General features: G+C 38.6%; 1 protein-coding gene across 1 annotated transcript; it reads right to left on the bottom strand.

Moving 5' to 3' along the window:
• Window positions 1-1427: 1427 nt before the first annotated feature.
• Window positions 1428-22237, bottom strand: LOC133418828 (poly(ADP-ribose) glycohydrolase-like). Its single transcript, XM_061707687.1, has 17 exons — window positions 21802-22237; window positions 21624-21712; window positions 20811-21544; window positions 19886-20008; window positions 19325-19411; window positions 18977-19051; window positions 15441-15533; window positions 14717-14871; window positions 12222-12301; window positions 12060-12120; window positions 11844-11919; window positions 9966-10113; window positions 6869-6947; window positions 6419-6527; window positions 3744-3849; window positions 2508-2636; window positions 1428-2234 (listed from the first exon to the last, which is right to left on the bottom strand). Exons 1-17 carry the CDS (start codon window positions 21918-21920, stop codon window positions 2059-2061), a joined length of 2439 nt encoding a protein of 812 aa, XP_061563671.1. The 5' UTR covers window positions 21921-22237; the 3' UTR covers window positions 1428-2058.
• Window positions 22238-24681: the final 2444 nt, after the last annotated feature.

Raw genomic sequence — 24681 nt, forward strand, 5'->3', positions numbered from 1 at the left:
GCGGGTTGCCGACCCCTGGTCTAGCCGGCCACGTTACTCTACCACAGTGGTCCTGTATAAACCCATCCTTTAAATGTCCAACAAATGTGGACTCCCCCTTTTTGAGTTAGTGAGTGGTGCTCTGAGCACCGTGGTGTGGCTTCAGCTCCTTACAGACGGAATCCCACCCATCACTCATACAATGCAGTGTTATTATTTATTTATTTTTAAATGCATGTACATAAAGTTGAGAAACAACCATGTGTAATTTTGCCTTGTATAAATTTCCCACCTCATAAAATGAGTACAGTTGTTCTCGTGAATTAGATTCAAGCATTACCACATTGTCAATAAAGTCTGAGTGGACCTTCACTTCCTGATGGATCAGGATTCTTTATAGCCATAATATGTCCCAATACTACTAAAGTTTAATTTTTTTCTGCTAGTATTTTTAAATAAGAAAAAGCTCTCACACAAGATTTACAAGTTGGATTATTTACATAATGTTTCCTGGCTGAAACTACACTACACGTGTTTGAAAAACAAAGCAGAGCATGTTCTCGACTTCGTGGCAACCTAAAGGTCAAAAACACACGTCTCCCTGTGGAGGGATCAGTCCCGTAGGATGCCCCCGTGTGTCTATGGTGACCCCCTCGGGAGAGATGCCACCAAAGGCTCTTTTTGAACGCAGCAAGCTACAAAGAGAGACCCCCCTCTTGAGGTCCTGATCCCACGGAGGCAGACAGCACCCAGCTCTGACACCGAGCTTCACCTCGTTCACTTCCAGGCTCCCAGGAGTCCATTCAGCTAGATATTTCACTTTTTCTTTTAGATGGGTAATCAGTAAATTGAAACAAAGTCTCATAATATGCAGATAATCACGCAATAAGAAAAACAAACAATGTATATTTGTAATGCAAAGTATTGGGTCTAAAACCACCATCAAACAAAGGTGTACCTCTCTTTCATTTATCACATGACCTGTGTTTACAAAAATCTATTTGCTTTAGCCCAACACTTCTATCACCAGGCTTCTGCTCTCAGTCTGACAGGGATTTCATCTGGAGATCACTGTGAGACTCTCACATCTCACTGGAGGTTCTGTGATCTACTCTTTACCTAATGAGGTGTCATTTACAGTTTATATAAAAGGTCTGACCTTATTAAACTGCAGGTGGAAGTGTGAGACAAAAGCTGAGGAAAGATTAACGGAAATGTAGTGGAGAAAATCATGTTTCCTGTGACATCAGTGAGACATGAAGCCCTCATTCGGACTCTTCAGAGACGCGTCTCTAACATTTGTGGCTCCTTTTGACTGATGAATAGTGGCTGAGAAAAGTATGCACACGATTAAAATCTGAAATATTACATTTTCTTAAAATTCATTTTATTTCAACTGCAAACAAAATCTGTTAGATAAATCTACATTTCATTCTTATGTAGCTCTATCACAATGAATGAGTCAAAAAAGAGTTTTAAACTGAGGTAAGAAGCATAATATAAACACAAATTAAATTTAGTGCAATTACATTCATGAAATAACCTTAACAATTGTATCAATAATGCAATTAAAACCAATGATTTCAACCATATAAATGCATGCCAGGAGATTATTTCCCAAAGAGCCATGCTGCTCTTTAAAAAACACTTTCCTGAGACCGCTCCAAGCTATCCAAACATCATTGTTCTTATTATTTTTTTCCCCTTTTAACATCTTTTCCAGCAAAAAACTCAATTAGGCTGGATTTGTGTGGGTGTACATAAAAAAAGGTAGCATGACAAACTGAGAAGATGGATGGCAACCTTTGCTTCACCATTAAAATCACAATTGCTCTGCATTGGAGCTCAATCTACTGCCGTATTACCAGCTGCAGCGCCAGACAGGGTCATAACTAACCACCCTCAGCTGCTCATCTTCTGGAAAAGAATCCATGAAAACAGCTTCTCTGTGGTCCGGTGTCAGGACCATATTTCGGTGTACCCACTGCTAGATTTTAAACGGCAGTCTGACAATATTTCAATTTCTCAAATGCTGAACTTTCTAAGGAAAAATCACATTGACTCATCAGCGTCATGACCTTAAGGGCAACCTGTGGGTGTGTGTTGTCTGGCTGAACCCCTGTTGGAGTCCTCGGGCACCGGGGAGGTGCCGACCTGTTGGTGGATGAAGGAGTAAAGGCTGACGTCAGGGCGGCGAGACAGGCAGCTCTTGCACACGGAGCTGTAGTACTCTCCCAGCAGATCATACACCTCCCCTGAGACGGAGGCAAGGAGACCGTTTACTGTACATGTCCCAGTCACATTATCTGACTGATACCCCAACAAGACAAATGCAGCTTTCAGTATCACTAATTAATTACCCCCACAATTGTTTTATAACATCATGTCATTATCAAGAAAAATCATGAGAAAAATAATCTGAAACACAAAATGGAAAAAAACCTAAAGGCACAAACACAGAAAAAAAAGGAAAACGAGGGAGAAGGGAATAAAAAAAAGCATTTGGGCAGGATGTCTGTTCGCCTTACCAACACTGATGTTCCTCTGAGTTAGAAATGAGTGCATGTTGTGGACATCTGTCATGAGCTGGCTGTCACCAAAGGTGAAATAAGCGACATCTCGGCCCGCCTCAGCAGCTGCCAACATCTGGAGCAGAGCTGGAGGAGAAGAAGCCTGTGTTAAACGTCTCCAGTGACAGTGGCACAAAATATGTTTCATTGCACTGCACGGAACTAACCATTGCTTTTATCAACGATATCCACCGACTTTAAAATAAACAGAAAACTAAAGTCTTTTTGATGTCTATTCACATATTTTTGTTGTCTGTAAAAATCAAACAAAAATGACACAAACTAAGATTTGAAACATGGTTTAGTAGCTGCTGTTCCCTGTAAAACTGAGCAGCATCAGTTCTGTGGCCTGTACATTGAAAGGTAAGCAGTCGGGGGAATAGGTCTCACTCCCACTGAGAACTGGGGATCAGTTACAAAGGAAAGCCAGGACTGGCCCCGGAGAGCTGTGAATATTTTAAGAGACTGGAAATATGTCTGTTGATTAATTAAAGTTGGGACACTGCCAAGGCAATGAGCAAAACTGAATCAACATTTTATAAAGACAGCTAAGCTGAATACATCTATATTGCAGCAGTTTCTCCGTAGTGTTTAGTCTCAGCTGAATTTCACTAAAATTATGTGGCAATTAAAAAATATGCGGCTATGTGGCGCTGCAGAAGGTTAACCAAGGCAGAGCACGGCATCTGAATTATGAATCTCTTCCCCAGAGGCATGTTATTAACCAGACATTAGGCCTGTACCTTAGTCTTGCTAATTGAAAAATATGCACTGATCTTATGTACTTCATAAGAACAAGGGTTCCAAGTCATATAGAAAACAAGAAGCAGAGCCATTACAGGAATTTTTAAAAAATCTCTTGAAGCTCCCTTCTCAGACATTGATACAAGGTACAAACACGAAGCTGCAGCAGATTGATGGCCTCAAGCGGGCGATCAATTTCACTATTAATGCAACATATTAACTTTGTCGTTTGATCAATAGGAGGAAGGCAACAAATAGGCCTTACATAAATGAACGTATTGCCAGGAGACAAATGGATCACCATACGGATCTGCTGCAGCTTTTCAATGTGTAATGTATTCTGTTAAATCCAGGAAAAAAAAAGGCCAATTAGACTCCACAAGCACAACGATGATCTGGGCCCTTTCCCCCCTCGAAATCTGCTGACGTCAGTGTTAAGTTAGTGCTTACCCTTGAGACGTGCGTCACCTCCGAAAACCCCACATCCCCAGTTTCCTGTCGCCACTGCTGCGAGGTTTCCACTTTCCAGCTGAGGCTGAGAAAAGCCACAGTACGCCTAAATTTACGTGAATGAAGCACAATGAAAAGAGCATATTAGTTTGGAGTCTGAAGTTATTGCCCGTCAGTTCTTAAGTAAACATCTCACAGACAATAAATAATGAGCGTAAGACACATTACATATATGAATCATCATCTTTATGAGCTGCAGCAAAAAGTAGTAGCTGTAATTAATTGTTGTTAGAGTGGCTAAAAAAATGACAATATTTCCTTTCTAAAATCCACTGATTAAAAGTATAAGTGATATCTTATAGTGATATTTTCTACTCTTATTTAATAACAAACTTTTACAGTTATCTATGAAAGCACTTTAAGTCTAGCACAAATTGCAAAATAAAACTGATATATACATTCATAATATATAAATAAGTTTGCACTTAATATGCAAAATATTTAGATGTAAAAAATCATTTTATGAAGTAGACTGATTAAGTCCCTTAGAATATTTTATTTAAAATCACTTTCATACAAAACATTCTTTAAAATATGGAGGACCAAAACTGACATAATTAAAAATAAAAGAAGATATATACATATTTTGTTTTTCCTCTTCCTTATACATGCATTTGTTGTTTTTACATTCCCCCTGTTTGTAAGTGCAAGAAACACTTAATTTAAAGAATTAGTTTTTATTCTTTTTTTACTTTCGATCCTGTGGGCCATCGTCAGCTTTGGCACAATCGCTGCCAGCTTCTCGCAATGAATCCCCAGGCCATCCAAACTTAAAGATAGTCGAGGATGTGTCTAATCCAGTGGGCTACCAGCCTAGGTATGCTAGTAGTCGGCCTCTAACATACGTCAGGGACAGTGGGCGAGCCAATGAGTTGCTGGGTTTGACACCAAAATTACCGGCCGAGTAACGCGAGCAGTCGCCTTCTCAGTTGCCAGCGCCGGCCACTCAGTTATCAGTGCAGGCCTATCAGTAATCAGATCAATAGCCAGCTTTGTATTGAATATAGCCTCCTGCAACAAGGATGTGGACACCGCCGGTTGCGCAATAGTCCTAATTTTGGCCCGATCCTGCTTCTTCCTGTTTATTGACCAGTAGTAGAGGAGCTGCACCAAGAAGGGCAGCCCTCCTCACTTGCATAATGAGGCAGAACTGCATAAGGTGAAGTGAAAAGAGGAGACGAGGGAATGTAAAAACAATGAATGCACGTATAAGGAAAAACAAAAAATATATATATATTTCTGCTTTTATTTTTAAATATGTCAGTCTTGGTCCTACATATTAAAGAGGATTCCTCTTGTATTCTATTAATTGTTTTCCACCTTAAAACAAACACTTTTCAACATAAAAATCTATTCAATCTCAGTAATAAAAGACTTGACACAGAGGGAAAAACAGCAAAGGTTTCCCAGCTATATTTGTATTACTTTTATGCTGAAATGTTTTGCTTTAATAATATGAGGCATCATCTACTAGTTAATGATCTGAACAAACCGTGAAAGTGTAGAAACTGACCAGTGACTAGTTAAATAAAGAAAACAAAAGTTAATGCCTTAAGGACTGCAAAACTACTGTTAGTTTATTATGTAATCAATAATAGAGACAATTGTTATCATGTTTGCATAATCATCATACTGAAGGATTTGTTGCTTGGCTGCACCTGCATTTCCAAAGAATGTGTTTGGTTGTAATTGTTACAAAACTGATGATGCAATTAACAAGCAATTAGCAATTAATCAAGCAATTAACCTAGTAAATTACCCTGAAAACTGCACGTATTTTAACATAATATGAGACTTTCCATGCTGTAACCCACATGACAAATTATTTCAAAAGGTTGTTGTATGAAAGCCCTGAAGTGGCTCTGGACATTCATTTTCACGTAAGTAATAAAATGCAAAGAGAAAACAAATTGTAAGAGCCCATCCTCCTTGTGACCGGTCATAAATTCTTGTTGTGAAAGGGCAGATATGACAGTCAATTGAACAATATTCGAAATGGGATTGATCTGTGTGTTGGTGCATTCTTCACAGCCTTGTCAGAACTGTCAAACTCCTCCATGCATCCTGACAGCAGACCTGACAGCATCAACATCTTGATTTTCCTTTACAAATACACATTACCACTCCAGTCAAATTATACATATGGTAGAACTGCTGCCTAAAAATAGGCTGTAAATGTTATAACCGTTATTAATTACCCTGCATTCTGTGCATAATGAACACTGTAATTATGCATTCTTTTGATAAACACAATGTATTAGTGCATTTGACATTTATATATAATTCATATATTTACTCAATAAAAGTAAACATGGGTCAATATTATCTAAGCCAGCATTTGTGATAGGAGTGTTTTCCATTAGCAACCAACTGGATTGTTACTAAAACAATAAAATTTAGTCAACTAGACTTTAAGTGAAACACCAGAGATGTTACATTTACAAGCATTCAATGAGACATTTTTGAAGAAAAACATTTGATTTTGTTCTTCAGTGTTAATGACAAGAGCAAAATATGCAATGCAGCACTCACATGGACAGAGGAGGTAAACATAAATAATAAAAAAATTGAGAAACAACCTTAAAGTACATATGTAATTAAAGAAAAAGAAATACCTTGTTAAGTTCTCTGTTGATTTTGTCTGGATGAAACTGTTCAAGAAAGTTCCTGAACTGAAGTGCATCAATGGCCACAATCTCAGTGCATCTTCTCTGCCAGCCATCACTGAACACAAAATCTATATTAAAAATGTATATGTATTGTTTTGAACTGTTTCACTACAGTGAGTGAGTTCAGGTCAACTGGGATAATAATTAATTTTACTAATATGTAAATCAGAGAAGGTTAACTACACAATAATAACTCCATAAATCTGACAAAACATGACAACATGTAGGAATATTGTGCAAGTTTTCGGCAAAACAAACATGATTAATATTGAACTGCAACAGAAATAGTTCAGATAGTTTAGGAAGAGTGGCGATGAATGGCAAAAAGCTGATGTTCATCATGTTTTAAGCTTAAAAAAGACTATGGTCTTAGACGCTTATAGATACAATAAATACCTTGGAGTCCCGTCCTGGTGGCTGCCATCCCACTCGTACGTCTGAGAGTAGCCCGTGTATTTACTATACTGCTGCGTTCCTAACAGACAGGAGGATCGGTTAAACCTTTCAGCTGTGTTTTTGATTCAAAACTAAAAGGCAAATAAAATAATAATGCATCAATATGCATAATAATTGCATGTCAATAATACTAATTCCATACATTATGCTGGAACACTATTTTGGCATTAATGCGTCAATATACCAAAGATCCAAAAACAAGTGAACAGCAAACGATGCATACAAATAAAATGAATTGTCCCAAACAAGTCGCAGGCACACAAATAAAAATTATTAAACATTTACGATGATAAACTGTGCATAGCAATCTATGATGTGAAATGAAATAAAAGAAGCTCCTCCTTTTGTCCTTTGGAAAGGGAATTAAAGTAATTTCCTACTGACCCACACTGAGCTATACTACTCAGTGGGAGAATGGCTAAAGTTTCATTTTACACTGTAGTTTATCAGTTTACAGTTAATGCAGTATTACTGTAACATTCATAGACATTCAATGAGAGGCAGACACTGAGTAAAAGCTGTTCACAATTATGCTGCTGACAACAGTTTTTTGCACCCACATAAGTAGCTGAATTAATAATGAAATAAGTTTCATAGGAAGCTCTTACGCTATTAGCACATAGAAAAGAGCTTTCCAGAGAAAGCTCTAATGCTAAAAGCACAATTACTGGAAAATATCTGGACAAAAACAGACAAAAAAGTTCCCAATCTAAGTACGTCCAAGTGAGTTCACAATATTTTTCCGATGTTTTTCAATTAGATACAAAAGCTCAACAGTGAAATAATACTACTGTCAATATACTACATGGCCTTGTGTTAACTTCACGTAAACCTGACATTGATTGGCTTTTCAGCATCAAAACTGTACGAACCACCAGGTTTGCATGTGAAAGCAGCATTCCTCAGGAACAGAATAAAATATTCTTCTGATATTCATGCGACCTAAATGTCCTTTAAAATAATTTGACTGGCTCAGGACGGAGGTGTCTTGTTGTTCCAGCCATTTCTAAATCGTAAAGAATTATATAACTCACAATGTCCTAAAGGTTGTTCTATTCATGTGCAAATAGATGATAACAACAAGTCTCCCATTTGTGGTGGACCACATGCTGAAATGCCAGAACCGCATCTCATTTCCTTGGTCAATGCAGAACTGGGCAAGTGGATTGAAGTGTTAACACTGTGTATATTATTTTCAGGGTATGAATGTAACAGCAATGGTAATCAAAGTATAATCCTGCCATTGAGTCTTTTGAACATTGCTTTCCAACATAAAGTCGTTTGTCCTGCTTATATCAAGGATAAACTGCATTTTCTTGTCAGTACTGCCAGCAGAGACGTGTATAACTTCTCCTTGGTGCTATTTTTACTTTTGACCGCCTCAATGGCACTGAGATATCTAGCAATCAGGGGAAAATTCAATTAGCCGGGGCACTTTTGCAAATTTTACTGCAGAGGTACAATCCATTAGATTCCTTACTGTTTGCCAAGACCACTCACGAGGGAATGTGATTTAGTGAACGGCCGCAGTGCAACGATGGCCCGGACTTTTACAAGAGATACAGGCCAGGTTTAATAAAGATGATGGAATGGGAGGGTCCATTAGTGGAGCAGGTCTTGGGCAGGTCTTCCAGCTCTAATTAATTTGGGGCCTATATAATAAAGTTAAGTGGTGTAAGAGGAGGCACCAGAGACATGCCAACCGAGAAGTCTGAAGGTGACTTCCCAAGATGGAAAAAATGCAGTATGATTGGTAATTCAAAGGACAATGTCTAGAATGCCTCGTTTCCTATTTCTATATATTCTACTTTTTATAAAATGTTTGAACTTCTAAATTGTATAACCAGGGGATTTCTTTTTTATAAGAAAGCTAAGTATAGGCTATATCAAAACTGCTGTTTGGTGGCAGACAACTTTAGATGGTTTTACCATCTAAACTAACTACAGTTACTCAAACTAAAGAAGTTTAAAAGCCCCAAAATCTACACAATGAGCTTAAACAAAAAATGCTTGTCTACAAATGTCTAAAAACCCAGCTGTAGAACCACAACATAGGTTTATAGGAAGTGTGCTTCTGTCAGCTTTGCTTTGTTTTGACCATCTTACACCATATGACACTTGTTTGTCTAACCTTTTCATCAAACCCAATCAAAGTGCTGCAACACCAGACAGATAAAAAAAAAAAACAGATTGAAAAAACAGGAAGGTGCCATCAGCCTCCTGCAGGGACCTCCCAAGTCTAGCTCTTGGTGCTGAGTCTTACTGACTCTCACAGCCTTATTTGTTGTAAACATTCGATAGTAAAGTATAGTCAGCAGGAATTATTCTATAAAAGGACCCAACGGAGCAATCAGGGCAGTCTTGTCTCAATCTTCAGACTCTACCCCTCGCAGCCAATCAGAAGCAACTATTTTGACAAGGACAGACAGAGGAAACTCAGCAACCACCACAAACATCCTTTAGAGTCTTGCCGAGTCAGAAAGGGGGTAAATTAAAGCTGTGCTTCATGCTGTGTTTGACTAGAGGGGAACATCATTTCTTTCGGTTAAATTATAGGATGCGACAGGTGTAAATCCAGGGCATTGGACACCTGATTTGAATCAAAAGACTAAAGCATTAATTACTGAACAGCAGTATTCCCTTGGTGGAGGAAATTATTTAAAGGAGCATGAGGCAGGATTGAGGCAGGATTTATGAAAAAAATTCGTATACGTTTTAAGTTTTCTAGTAATAATGTCAGATGAAGCTTTCCAAACCAAAAAGAATGAGCCCTCTAGTGTATCTCTCCGTTGCCTTGAACAGGCTGTGTGCTGCAAAATGTGCTGCAATTGTGGGGCCGAATTTCCCGCGCTGTCCTGCGGATGTGACGTCACATGACGCTGCATGTGCGTTCTCCCCGTTCTCCTGTGCCGGCTTCACTGTTGGCTGCAGTACCCCCGACGGCCATCGTGGTGAAGGGTGGCGCTAGAGAGTCTCATTTCTTAAAAGGAGCCTCATGCTCCTTTAACAAGGTGGAAAACAATGTGTTATTACTAACCTGTGATAATCAGACATTCATTATGATCCAGGGCTTCAGTGAAGAGACGAGAAACAATGAGCTCAGGGTTGATTAGAAAACGTATTTCCTCTTGAACGAGACCAGAACCGGTGACCCCTCCTCCCACAAACTTGTTGGCAAAATCCACCTGCAGATGAAGACAGATGGTTGATGATGAAGGGAACTTGATGGAATTATCAATGCATTTCTAGACATATGACCATATTCTTATTAAGAAAAAGAAACACATTTCAAGTTTTCCTTTTTACGGGGGTAAAAGCTTGGACGAAAGAAGCCCCCACATTGTTGGCCTTTTTATTTTACTAGTGACAGAATCTGTGACAAGGTGATTGGGAAGGTGGCTCGAGGTGCTGGCACTACTCAGACATCTGTCAGCCACGCCAAAATGAGCCCCGAGATCTCCCCGGCAGCAGCACTTGGGTGCGACTGCAACAAGAAAATCTCACATAAAGAAAGCTGCCCTGAAGACCACAGCAAACCTTCCCTCCGGTCACAACAAGCTGCTAAACTGATTTTCAATTTTATTATCATTATTCTATAATTCAAAAGAAAAATATGTATTTTGTTGTTTTCTCTTGGGAAGATAGTTGATCAGTGCGTTATAAAAGCAGCCAAGTGGAACATATATCTTACATTTTCAGGCCTGACAGTTGTTGCTCATTGGCCTTCAGTTACCCCGGACTAAACCCTTCGTATCCCCAGAAAGGGTTTAGCAGCAGTCCGAGAGCAGATCTCCGCAAACTGGTCACTCAACGCTGGGACAGCGAGCCAGCCTCCAAAGTGTGCTTTGACAAGCCGTCAGCCCCTCACCCCCACCCCAGCAGAGCGTCCATCAATCGGAGCTGCGGCGTGCCCCAGGAGCTGGTCATGTGTGCACATCAACTGTCAGTTTGTGGCAACTTGAGGCAAACAAAAGGTGAAAGATGGAGCGGGCCATCCTGACACTGTACAGGAAGCAAGGCCGACGCGAGGAGCAAAGGAGGCCCAGAGGCCTCGACCCCAGTCCCAACGCACCCCCCACCAATGTGTCACACGCTCCCTCAAAGGCCTTTTCAGCAGTCGTAAGCATTCTGGGTGGAAGACTCCAGAATGATATGGCACAGTGGCTGACTACAACAGAAGGAGAGTGTGGACTTCACGCACCTCCTTTGAGCTGCAGACATTTCTGCAAGTTCAAGTTCCTCTACATCACTAACACGTTGTCTTTGTACTAGGGCTGGGCGATATATCGAAATTTTAATATATATCGATATATTTTCAAACGCGATATGGTACGAGACAATATCGTTTATATCAAAAAAAAAAAAAAAAAAAAGTTATGATTTTGATATAGCTTATTTTGTGACAAATTGACTTAAATGAGATTTGCACAAATGTTTTGTTATTTGCACAACTGTCAACCTCAGTGGAAAAGTCTGCCTGTTACTGTCTACATAGTATTAATTGCACAGTGTATTTTAATTGAATTGTTATGCAGGAAAGGGATATTTGTTTTATTTTATTAAAGAAGCATTTTTATTCTATATATGCAGGCAGTTTATTTTTATGTCATTTGTTTTATACATTTTGATATTGTGCAGACCTCTGTTAATAAAGGAACCTGTGTGACATTTGGCACGAGGCTTTGTATTAAAACCGACTTGTTTTTTTAAGGGTTTGCCTCAGAAAAAATGAAGCTAACAGAGATGCTATGCTATAATGCTTTGGGGGAAACCCCAATTATGTCACAAAAAAAATATCGATATATATCGAGTATCGCCATTCAGCTAGAAAAAAAATCGAGATATGACTTTTGGTCCATATCGCCCAGCCCTACTTTGTACAAATCTGCATTCCCAGTGGCCTGCTGCATCTTACCTGAAGCATGCCATACCCGTCATCTTCTATGGTGCCTTCACATGTAATGTGGAGTTTTGTGAACGGCGTCTGTGAGCTGAAAGACAAAGATTCGTTTTTTGTTGTTTTTTGTTTTTGTTTTGTCCACAGCCAAATCTATGAATTCAGCTTAATACAAGAATGTGTGAATTGGATAAATAGACTAATTTTCCTGCAATAGTAACAAAAATACTGAACCTTCTCCAATTGGGCACTTTATCCAACCCTTTCCGAGTGAATGTTACAAGTCCAGCCGGGTCTGAGGGACAAACAGATGTTACAAATGTCTTGTTTATCTTATTTTAAAATAACCTCCTTACACTATTTTTTAGATTTTTTTTTTTAAATCTCACCACCTACTTTGCTCAGTGACACTTCTAAAGTAGCACATCAACGTTTTCAGCTTTTCGATCTTCCTTGAAGAGGAACCCTCAAACAGCCTGAGAGCAGAGAAAAATTGTGGATTTTGTTCAGTCATTGTTAATATATACACGACATATTAAGCTCCCTCATAATAAAAAAAATGTCTTTTTAAACTAGTAGTAGAACCTCAAAAATGACAAACTAAAGCTAGGATGATTAAAAGAAATAAAAAAAATAACCGGTGCTGTAAAGACACATGACCTCCATTCCAGCCATGTGAGTTCAGTCATGCTTTAACTTTTGACGTGAATTAGTTCATCTCTCACTCAGCTTCCTTTTCAGTCACTAGCCGATTATGTAGGAGCTCCTTCACTGTTACGCCAACGAAGTTGCCTCGGGCTTGCCATCACAGAGCAACATCTCATGCCATTTCACAGCACTCACACACACAAAAAGAGGAAGAGAAAGGGAAACACGGATGCCTATCTGAGGATACATTAAGGACTCCCGTGTTCCTTTTAAGCAACAGTGTCCTCAGGAGGCAAAAGGTCGTAACACACATATTCACCAATAGTACAAAGCTGCCGGCAGTGAGGTGCAGTGGCCAGGTTTGAATGCACTTTAAGCATTAAGCCCAACAATCTCCCTCTCAGACTAACTCCGTAAAGACCCCTACGGCCCACTAGCATGCCACAATAGAAAAAGAGAAATTTCACGAGAAGGACATGAAATAATGGCAGAAGCTCAGTGTACTGAAAGCTCTTAAGGGCTGAGAAACTCATTCATCAAAGTCAACTCCTGCACTCATTTTTCTTTTTTTGTCAAAGCGGCCCCCGGAAACAATCATTCCTTTTGTAGTCCTCCGGGAAAGCGTCTCTGACATAAACTAGCTACGAGTTATAGTAGCCATTTAGTAACAAATCACAAGAATAGAGAATAAACACGACCATATTAAATAATTGAATAATTAGAAGATTATTATGGCTTTGCAATTTTTACAACAGAACCTTTATGTCGAAAGCGGCTTGCTGAGTCAATGTTAATCTAATTTCCTCTTCCACTTTGATAATTACAGTGTGATGCCAGTAGATATGGGGGATATGACCCAGCACAGATCTGCAGATTTTACATTATACCCCCCCTAGCCAATGGTAAATGGTTAGTAGTTTGAACCTACCTGACACCTTATCTCAGTTTTATGCAGCACTTCACAATATGTTTCCCCATTTACAAACAAAAAAATTTTCCACTACAAAATCGTGGCTGTGTCTTGCCGAAGGACTCTTTGACATGACGCTTTAAAGTAATTTATATGGGAACCAATTTTAGGGATAATGAAAAACACCCAGTGATTTGTCAAACTCAAGGCTCTTAATAAAGATTTAGAAATCAATTTATAATTCTGGGAGACAATAGCAAAGCAAAATGTAACCATGAATAAATTGTATCCTAAAATGCAAACTTAGACTATGTTCACACTGCAGGTCTTAACGCTCAAATCTGATTTATTTATTTTTTGCTTGGTTGTTCACGTTATCATTTTAATGCGCCCTCCTTCACTACACTTTAGTATGAACAGTACACTCCCCTGAAGTGATACGCATGCACATAGAAAAAGACGACGTCACATATAATAGTGCCTGGCGTTAACACATGGATTTTTCCCCTGTTTGTCTTACAATTTGGAAGTACTTGCACAGTCGAACCAACAAAAATGATTCCCAGCTGATGAAGGAAAGGAGATTGAGAAAAAGGAGAGCACAAAGTTAACGATGGTCTTTTGTGCAGCAGTGGCTGCTACATCCGTACAGAGGTGTGTGTGGATGCGAAGTTGGAACTAGGAGAGGTGGGATTGCGACGTGAGGGCCTTCACTGACAGTGTTCATCCATAATTTCAGGATGTCAGGGAAGACTTTTGAATATATTTGTCAGCGCCTCTCCTCTAGACTTTCAAAACAAAACTAATCTTCTGTAACGTCAAAGTTGGATGAAATGTGACATTACCGTTCTGACTGCGGTTGTTTCCACACAGACCGAATATGTATCCGTTTTAGGAGTCACATATGGGCAAAAAATCTGAATTGAGCTGCAGTGTGAACCTTATTTAAAATATATAAATACAATCAATTTGGGTTTTAGCTACAAATCTTCTACTATCTGCTTGAGTTTCTCTTTCATAAATGAGCTTGACAAATAAGCACTTGACTCCATCAGTCTGATCAGTAATCTGTCCTTTAAACAAAAACCTGACTCTCCAAAACACTTGAAACACCTGGTTCTGCCAGATGTAGTAGTTTTAAGCCAAGATGATGAAAAATTAAATGTAACGTTTACTATCCAACCAGAGGACAAAAGGACCACTATGAAAAGCATTGATGGTACCAACTCCCCATGGAGATGGAGCTTGTTGTCACTCCAGCTCACTTGAGAACCTGATTGTGTGATTTTAACCTCCACATGTCAAAGTACTACGTGCACGCCGTCGACAATACCTGAAAAAATTGATGTCTGGATAGTTGCTGTACTCAGCCTTTCTGGAGTTGCGTCGAGGGAAGGTGCAAAAGAAGGCGTTGGCGAGCAGACATGCCACCTGCTCCTGAGACATGGTGATGGAGTGGTTCATGCCTCTTTTCAGGAGGGGTATGGGCTAGAGGATGAACAGAGGTACAACTGAAGAAGGTCAAAATAATTTGTTTTTTCCAAGTCACCAAACAAGAAATGGAAGTACGTTGGACAGATGCAATATTTTAGAAACACTGTGCTATTTGAATCGGACATTATAATCACAATTGAGGTCTATTCACCTGCATGTGCAAGACAAAACCCCAATATGGGTTTATAAATAAACATCCATCTAACTCAGCAAATCTGTCATAACAATGGCGAAGGTTACTCAAATTCAATGAGTATGCTGTGTTTTCCTTTCTCAAATATATTTTGATATTTGTATACTTGTGTGAGCTACTTTGAATGCTAAATTAACCAACACAGACAAACAATTAACAAATAAATGTGAAACGTAAAGATCTGAATGAAAGTTTGACCAATTTAATGCACATAAGCATGTTTATTGGGTGGTGAGCTACACACTGGTACTCTCCATCCATCATACTAAAACATCAAATAGTTATTTGTCATGTTGTAGCCGCTGCGATCAGTCTGTTGTGGTGCTCGAGCCCGAGGAATAAGTGGAAAAAGGTTAGTTATCAGCGTTACCTTGGTGGCGAGCTCAGATGCTCTCATTGCTAATTGAACCATGTCTGGCAGCACTGAGTCAAACAGATGTTCAGCAGCATCAGGCTCCAGGACCTTGGAGAGAGCAAGAGATCTATTTATGTTTGTTGCTTAGCCACAAAACTCGGCTGTCACATTATTATTATTTGTGTGATCTGATTAGTTCCAGACAGACAACATAAAATTAACTGGTAAAACAGTGATGTACAACATACAGTTACAGAACCAAAATACTGCTTAAATTACAAGGAATACAGAAGAAGTTTATCCAATTTATAATACAGTGAATGCAGATGTATACCAAGCAATGAAAATGTATAAACTGTACAGCTGAGGGCTCTGTTATTGGACAGTTGACAGCAAATGTCTGGCAGGACTGGTCATTCATGTGTTTTGTTGAGATGCTTTAACCCAGGGGTCACCAATCCTGGTCCTCGAGGGCTGGTGTCCCTGCAGGTTTTAGACGTTTCCCTGCTTCATTGCACCATGATACAAGTGACTGTGTCATTAACAGAATTGTGCAGCCCTGGATGACAAGCTGATGACGATGATTAATTAGAATCAGGTGTGTTAAAGCAGTGAAACATCTAAAACATGCAGGACACCGGCCCTCGAGGACCAGGGTTGGTGACCCCTGCTTTCACCTGTTCAGGGTTGCACAAGAGCCCATCCAGGTGTCAGGCGGACAGGTTAGTAGACCACAGGGCCAACACTGAGACAATCAACCATGCCGGTTCCCGCTAACACTTTTGGTCAATTTGGATTCATCATTAAACCTAAAATGCATCTTTTTTGGACTGCTTGAAGAGCACTGAGAAAACATCCCCAGCTCTCCTGATATGCAAACTAAGGACTTCTTTGCACCGAGGAGACAGTGCTTACAACCACACAAGTGTGTTACCTGTTAATTAAAATAGGAAAAATAAATAAATACTACCTCAACTCAATATTAAAGTCACAAACCCGGCATCTTTGGGTCAACTTATATAAAACAATGGGCATTAAAAGCTTCTTGTGTTCACTACGTTTCGGCTACAAAATGCCAGAACGATCAATCACGGAGCAGTTTCATCAAGGTTGTACAGACATGCCAATTGATTAAACAGACTTTCTGGAAGAGATGCAAATGCCCAAGTGTTTGAAATAAAAAGGACAGTCTATGCCCAGGACAGAGAGCTTTGGCTGGTAATTCAACCCAGGGCGTATATATCACGGCAAAGGAAACCTGACTAAACACTGTCATAAGTAATGACCTGGCTGACATCATAAACTGCTCCTATGGGCGTAATAAATGTTACCAGTTGACAGGGGGAGACAGCAGATATAGCTGAGGTAGTATGAGGAAAGCTCTTTAAATCAGCAGAAGCCAGTGCATCAAATCAGCTGAGCTAACCGTCTATATGACCTGATACGGGTCTGTACATCACACCTGACAAAGCAATCAAGGGGGATGTAGAGGTGTGAGCGGCGAGACGCCAGAGCCGGCCTGGACTCCACGGAGAGGGGCTGCCGCACTCGTGGCAGCAAGTATGAATTTGAATAAATAACAAAGCTGCCATTCATATTTCACAACACCTCACCCTCGTGTATATATTCCCACAGGTCTGGGCCATGATGTAAAAATTAAACACTTTGGTGCTCATAACTGTAACAGGACTGGTTGGGCTGCTGTCCGTCAACAGCTACTCGGTTATTCGTAAGGAATACGCGATGAGATGAATATTCAGTGAAGATGTCTGCCCCGTCACTCCATGCCAGTCACTTTGGCTTTTTTTCTGACACTCAAAATCCCTCTCCTGCAATCTGGTACAGGAGCTGGGTAGGTCTTTTTATTATTATTATTTTACTTATAAACAGAAACACTATAAATATTTCAAAATGCTAATATGTAGTACAGATACCGAACAAAAGTGAACTCTTAGCATTTCCACATACTATTTAGTTAAGTGACACGGTGGGTAAATTCTCTGAGGGACAAAGGGAATAAAATCTTGTTTTTCAAAATTCTCTCTCATAAAATGGGTCTGGTAATCCCTACCATTGTCGCCATATCCTCCAGTACAAAAGGTACTGAACCAATCGTAGTGGCTGTGGGGCGGGGTTTATGCAATGACTCGGACAACAGCGTCCAAGAGCCACTATTCAAAAGAACCAAGATGACCGCAGAATTGATAATAACACCTTGAGTAACAACTTTTCACTGCAAAACTGACTATTGTTGGTGTTCCCACCCCACCTGCATCCCATTTTGTTCATGCTAGTCTGATTGTCGTGCTGCCTACATCAAATGCTTTGCTCCCCTTATTGGTCCTATGCTTATCCAACAGCGTAAAGAGGCAGTTTCTTCAGTGTCTGTTGGTAAAGGCCTTGAAATCAAAGACAAATCCAGCGGAACCAGACAGATTCTTTGTATCAGAGGATAAGCATTGGGATGGCTGAGCATGCAAACACATTTAAATACGATCTAATGTACCAGTGTTCACATAAGAACAAACTATTCATCATTAATTTCAATAACACATCTTTACTTTAGCTGATAAAACAGTGATGGCTCTAAAATCAGATTGCATAACCCACACTGAACATGGGACGTCACTCAAATCCAATTTTAATTTCAGTATTTTTGAGTGGACTTTGCTGTATTACAGAATCTAATTTTGCAATGATAACATGTAGCCTGCAGCTACAGCTTCCTACCATGTCTACGTTTGGTCTAATAGCATTCTCTTTATAACATGCAGCACATAGTTGATTCAACAAGAATGGAGAAATGCACTCGTTGAGATGTAATGTCAGGTGTTTCATTTCTCATTTCTGACATGTTAGTAAATGTGACCTTCTCTTTAAAGAAGAAATTACCTCACTAAACTCCCATATTTCCCTCCAATGTGAAATATCATTAATGTCCTGCAAAATTATAGAAATACTGACATTTATGCACTGACTGCATTTTGCCAAGTGAAATAGGAAATATCACTGAACATGCAGCGGATTAGTATAGATGATGTCACATGGTGAAAGATGGACGGTTGCTCTCTTTTAGGCCCTCTCCAGCTACCCTTATAACCTGATTAATTCTCATATACAAAAAGGATCATTCATATCCCTTTAATGTTCCATGCATTCTAGCAGCTGTTGAGTTTAAACCACGATCAGTTTACATGAAAACTTTACAGACACTGCGTAGTTTTGACGATCACTTTCTGCCTATGGAACCATGAGATACAGACTCATCTATTAACACTGATTCACAAATCCATCGAATCCTGTTTTCATACCAAATTAATGAAAAGAACAAACACTTGTTTATAACACCATCTGCTTGGTAATTAACTGAACACTTAAATGTTTCATTAATCCACATACCTAATACCCTTTGACGAGCTCTGCATTTGCCAATATCAATTCAAATATACCCAATCGAATATTATTTTTCATGATTAAAATAATCTTTATTCACCAAATGATGAATCAGTTGCATTCAATAACGTGTAAACATTAATATTCATAAATGTTACCTCAGTGCAATACAACTGCAATGCTGTGAAGTCCCATTTTTTGGCATTTGAGGCATTATATTTCAATAATGCTTGCTGTAACAAAAGTTTAAAAAAAAAAAAGTACATATGAATATTAAGCAAAATCAGAATGAATCATTATTTTCAGTAACAATTAGTGTATTTTCCTTAAAACAATCCTGAATTCCCAAGGCTGCTTGTCTATCAGTTTCTGGACCTTTGATGCCATCTTGTGGCAGAGTATGGTAACGACAACTACACCGTCGACTGGCACAATAAATCTTCAATCAGGTGTTGCAAATTTTAAATTAAAAAAAACGTTTTTTCTTAAGATTTGAAATGACTTGCCTTCAGCTCAAGTACACTTTTAAAGTTCTGGTTTAGAGTTTCTTTGATTAGCTCCCAACGACTTTTATTTTGCAGTTCTTGTGTCTCCTGTGGAAACAAAAATTGTGTTAGCCACCTGTTCAGTGAATACCATACAGTTATAAGAAAAAAAACGGAAAGTTATGAAAACTGCCTTGTCCTTGTCTTACAATTAGGCCACATAATCGTGCGCATACTGGTGCTGCTGCACGAGCACAAGAAAAATTAAATGACATGAGTGTGATTTTTTTTTTTTAAATATATCCCCCATCAGAATAAACATCTTATATTGCTGTACATTTTGACATTTAGCCAAAACTGATTGGGATATAATGAGATGCTTTCCTGACCAATGTTACATAACTTCTGAGGGTACAATTCAATTCAATTCTCAAGGTGAAATTATGCTGAGGCAGTAGGAAGTCAAAAGCAAGCTAACATGTTGACACACCATTTTTGTACTTAAGCACTTAAACACAAACTCCAGAATTACAGCTTTTTTTGTACTTGAAATAACCGGTCAATAAGCACCTGAGCCCTTACCTCGTCTTCTACTGGAAACAAGTTCCTTCTGGAGCAAGGCATCTTGACATGGACGTCATCCCAGACGTCCCTAAACACAGTGGGATATGGGACTGGAACCGTCCCACTCCTCAGCAGGTCTGTCTATCAATGGAAGTCAGAATAAATGAAAACACTCACATCATCTCAAGAGACATTAGTTGAAACTTAAAAAAAACATCTGCTTTATGTTCATCAAAAGACCTTTTGACATGAACTATTAACTAAATATAATTAATAGAAATAACCACTGAAAAAAAAAATAAAAAAATAAAAAAAAAATTAAAAAATGTATTTATTTTTATTTTTTAATTTTTTTGTTGCAGCTGTTTTGCGTGTCCTGTATTTTAGTTTATTACTTTATTTTTCCTATTATTATTGTCTTCAGTCAGAGTTTGATTGGTAATCGGTACTTACTTTGGGACCTGTTTATAATTACGTATTTTGCAGTGTGTGTGTTTTGGGGTGTTTGTTATGTTTTGTGTCCTTATTTATTTTATTATTATTTTTTTTTTAATATATATTTTATTTTATTTTATTTTATTTTTTTTGTGTGTATGGTAAAATATAAAATGGGGTATTATGTCGAACCCCTTTAAAAGAAATGTTTATTGTGTAATATAATTTACATGGATTACCCAATAAAGAAACATGTTTAAAAAAAAAGAAATAACCACTGAAGTGTTTAGTGGAACAACTGATGAAAAATAAGACGGAGAAACAATAAAGGGCTAATAAACTTCTAGAAACTGTGAACCTGGGTGAACCTGCACTGAAGTAGTATATTACTACTTCAGTACTAAGTATATTACTACTAAAAGTATATACTTTACACTGGGATAGATGTGTTTGCTGTGATTTGTTTTGTTTTTTAAAAGAGAGAAAAGAAAGGAAGAAGTCCACAAACCCTTATCATCACAGTGTGCTTGCCAGGAACATCCTTCAGTGGAGGAAGTGATGCACCACATTCAGGCATTCTCTTTAGCTCAGTGATGGGCGTCCCCAACCATGTGACACGTGCAGATGCTGAGTCCTTTTCTTGTTTTTCTGGAGATTTATCCCGCCCGCCCTTTCTCACAGGTAGACCTAGTGAGGAGGCTCCTGAAAAAAAGTCTGTAATTTTGTCTCTTTGTTTGGCAGTTCTCTCTATGCTTGTGGAGCAGCTTTCAACGTCTTGCTTTTCGAACCCATCTTCACTGTGAGAGAAAGTGTGTACAAGATTGCTTCCTGCAAAATCCTTGGAAGCGGGTGATGCAGGGCTGTCTGTAAGAAAGTCTTGCGGAGTTAATAGTTGAGTTTCTTCATCCATGTCAAAAAAAGAAGATTTTTCCTCACTTTCTTCACCTATACACTGAACTGGAGTGACCGGAAAGTCACAATCATTCGTCATTTCCACATCATCTTGGGTTTGGCACTCTTCAGCCAGGACTGGACTTTTGGAGCGCGGCGTGACCAACCAACGATCAAGAGTACTCCTGACCTTCTGCTGCTGCTTGGGGCCAGTTTTCTGAAGAGGACTCTTTGTCTTCACACCTCGCAAACCACCTGCTCCAGTCTTTGGTCTTATATCCATTCTCGTCTCAGTTTGGCCTTCCCTCTTTTCTTGAGCTATGGTCTCATCTGTGCTGCACAGAGACGGCCCTGTAGAACAAGACAGGCATTGTTTTACAAACATAATTGCTCTAAACTTTGCTAGAATAACTCAATATAACTGAAGTACCTCTGTGGACATATGAAAGGGGCGACGGGATATTTATGTCAACCCTTTGTCTCTTTGCTGCTTGTTCAAAGTCTGTCAGTGCAGTCATTCTACAAAATAACCAACTATAAGTTACATGGCCAACAAATACAAACGAGAAGTGCGAATTAAACATGAAAAACAGTATAAGAGCACTCACAACACAGCTTGAGCAGACACCAAATACAACGTGTTTTTGGGTTTTGTCCAGACTTCATTCACTAACAGCTGTGTTTTCAGAAGGAAACTAAGTCTCAGAGTACGCAAAAATACACACATGTCACGATCTAAGTGAGTGTTTCATGACTAATAAAGCAGAAATGCTCGTTTTTCTTCTATTTTATTCAATCTCAGCCTCACGACGTCAGTCAGTTTAATGGCTAGCTTAAATGCTAACTAGCTTAAGGCCACATCCACATCAGGTTGTCAAAACAACCGAAACACCCACGAAATGGAAAGGCAAACAGACGTTTTATCGTGTCTTAAATAGAGAAACTGTTTTCGATATGGGTCAAAAAGTACCACACAGGCACAGTCGCTGATATTTTGTTAACGTTAAACCGGGCATCCGTACTATTTACTGTCACTAAGGAGGTGCTAAGGTTTCTTGGTGTGACGATGAAATTTGCTCCCGAGCGAATTTCGCTCCCTCCGAAGCCCCATAGACATATAAACGTAGACGCCGCATCGAGTGTTCTTGTCCGCTGCTGCGATACGTCAACGTCGCCGCCATATTGGATGTGGCAAGACTTGACTTATTTTCATAAAGCGCCTTTCTACAAAGAAATTTACGTTTTACGTCTCATTTATTCATTCACACATGCACTAATATACTTGGGAAACAGTTAGGCACCAAATTAAATATATTAAATTTTCTCAGATGGCAAAAATAAGAACTTTATTGATCCCACATAGGAGTATTTCATGTTATATCAGCTATAGAGAACAAGGTAGCACCGAAAAACAATATATATCCCCCCTCACAAAAATAAGAAAATAGAGAAACATATTTTCTCATCAAGAAAAAATGTTATTTTATTGTCTGAAAAATGGCAAAAATAAGAACTTTATTGATCCCACGTAGGAGTAATTCATGTTATATCTGCTATAGAGAACAAGGTAGTGCCGAAAAACAATATATATCCCCCCTTATATCCCCCCTCACAACAATAAGAAAAATAGAGAAAAATAGATCAACAAAACAAATTAAAACATTTTCAAATAACAAAATAACATATTTGAACAATTTTTCAGACAATAAAATAACATTTGAACCATTTTTCAAACAATAAAATAAAAAATTAAAATATGTTATTTTGTTACTTGAAAATGTAAAAATATGTTTTGTTGTTGAGAAAATATGTTTCTCTATTTTTCTTATTTTTGTGAGGGGGGATATATATTGTTTTTCGGCACTACCTTGTTCTCTATAGCTGATATAACATGAATTAAGTGGGATCAATACAGTTCTTATTTTTGCCATCTGAGAAAGTATATTATTGCGTGTTCGAATGAATAAATGAGACGTAAAACGTAAATTTCTTTGTACAAAGACACTTTATGAAAATAAGTCAATTTACTTGTATTAGTTTACAGCGCAGTCTTGCCACATCCAATATGGCGGCGACGTTGACGTACGGCTCAGCACCATGGATCTATGCCATGGGATCTATGCTCAGCACTCGATGGGGGGCGTCTACGTATATATGTCTATGCGAAGCCCCGCCTCGTGTCTTGGTGAAAACACGCCCCCTGACGTCAGGCTCGCACCCGCTTGCTCATGCTCGTACCACTGAACTGCCCTTCAGAGCTGAAGGTTCACATTTTTTCTTCGTCTTTTCTTCTCTTTTTCTGCAGATTTTTCTTAAAATGTTGCACTCCTTGCATTTCATGTCCGTATGAATAGAGTTCAAAAAGGACGTCAAAAATACTATGTACATTTTTTCTCTCTAAAATTGGGGAAACACCAAATGCTAGTTTTCATGCGATGTGATGATCACGTGAAGCACAAATATTATCATAATCCTGGAAGAATACCATTTCCATTCTGCTGTATCTTAATTTATCCATATTATCTTGGAAACCATCTGCTGACAACTAACAAATCAACCATGAAATACTGTTTCTGTGATTATTCTTTTGATTCTCCTGCTATAATTGAAAAATCAAAGAACAATGAATATCTCAAAACTTTTGTTTCGTGAGCTAACCTACAGCATACATTTTACAAATAGGTGAGTCGCCTTTCCTACTGAAAGGGGGAACTGCATTTGATATTCTATTTGCCAGATAAATTAAGACATAATAAAAACCCAGGACATGTTCCTAACATAATTTTTTTAGTAAAGACAAAATTTTGAAACTTGATGAATTTCATATATTTAATTTTATTCACAATATTAAAAGTATTTATATTAATATTTAGCTAAAAGTAGAATTAATATACCAATTGAAAGTGAAGGGAAACATGACGTATGATTAATAATAATCAGGTTATAACATAGGCCTAAATAAAATCATAGTCAACTGAAATACACGAAAGAAAGAAAGAAAGAAAGAAAGAAAGAAAGAAAGAAAGAAAGAAAGAAAGAAAGAAAGAAAGAAAGAAAGAAAGAAAGAAAGAAAGAAATAGTACTATATAAGTAAAGTTTATAACAGTATGAAATTAGACGAAACTTTTTTTCCTAAACATGTTTTGAAAATGTAATCTGTCAACTCTAAAACAATAAATAAAATCAACAGAATGTGATTTATGACCCTTTACGGCCCCCGTCGTTGCCTTGACCACAGCAGGTTGTGGAATTCAACAATACACCAGCACAATTACGCGAGGCGCGCACACAAGAGCACAAGACACATTTATTTATCCTCGCGCTATGACGTAATATCAATTGAAACAACGACGTATCAAAAATAAAATTTCAACATTACTGGAATTTTCAGCAGCAAATATTATAATATACAATAAGGAACAAGGTACCGGGCTGTTTGTCAGGTCACCTCCCTTAGCCCCGCCCACCTCCACACCTGTCCAGCGAGA

This window comes from Cololabis saira, chromosome 19, assembly GCF_033807715.1.
Source record: "Cololabis saira isolate AMF1-May2022 chromosome 19, fColSai1.1, whole genome shotgun sequence".
NCBI lineage: Eukaryota > Metazoa > Chordata > Actinopteri > Beloniformes > Belonidae > Cololabis > Cololabis saira.

Bases quoted from the DNA above. Each gene is read 5' to 3' on its own strand.
- LOC133418828 (XM_061707687.1), bottom strand. From the start codon at position 21,920: ATGTGTGTATTTTTGCGTACTCTGAGACTTAGTTTCCTTCTGAAAACA. The intron at 14,872-15,440 runs GTAACGCTGATA...TTCATCCTCTAG, and splicing joins CATCTGAGCTCGCCACCAAG to CCCATACCCCTCCTGAAAAG. The intron at 6,948-9,965 runs GTTAGTAATAAC...CCTGTCTGTTAG, and splicing joins TGAATGTCTGATTATCACAG to GAACGCAGCAGTATAGTAAA.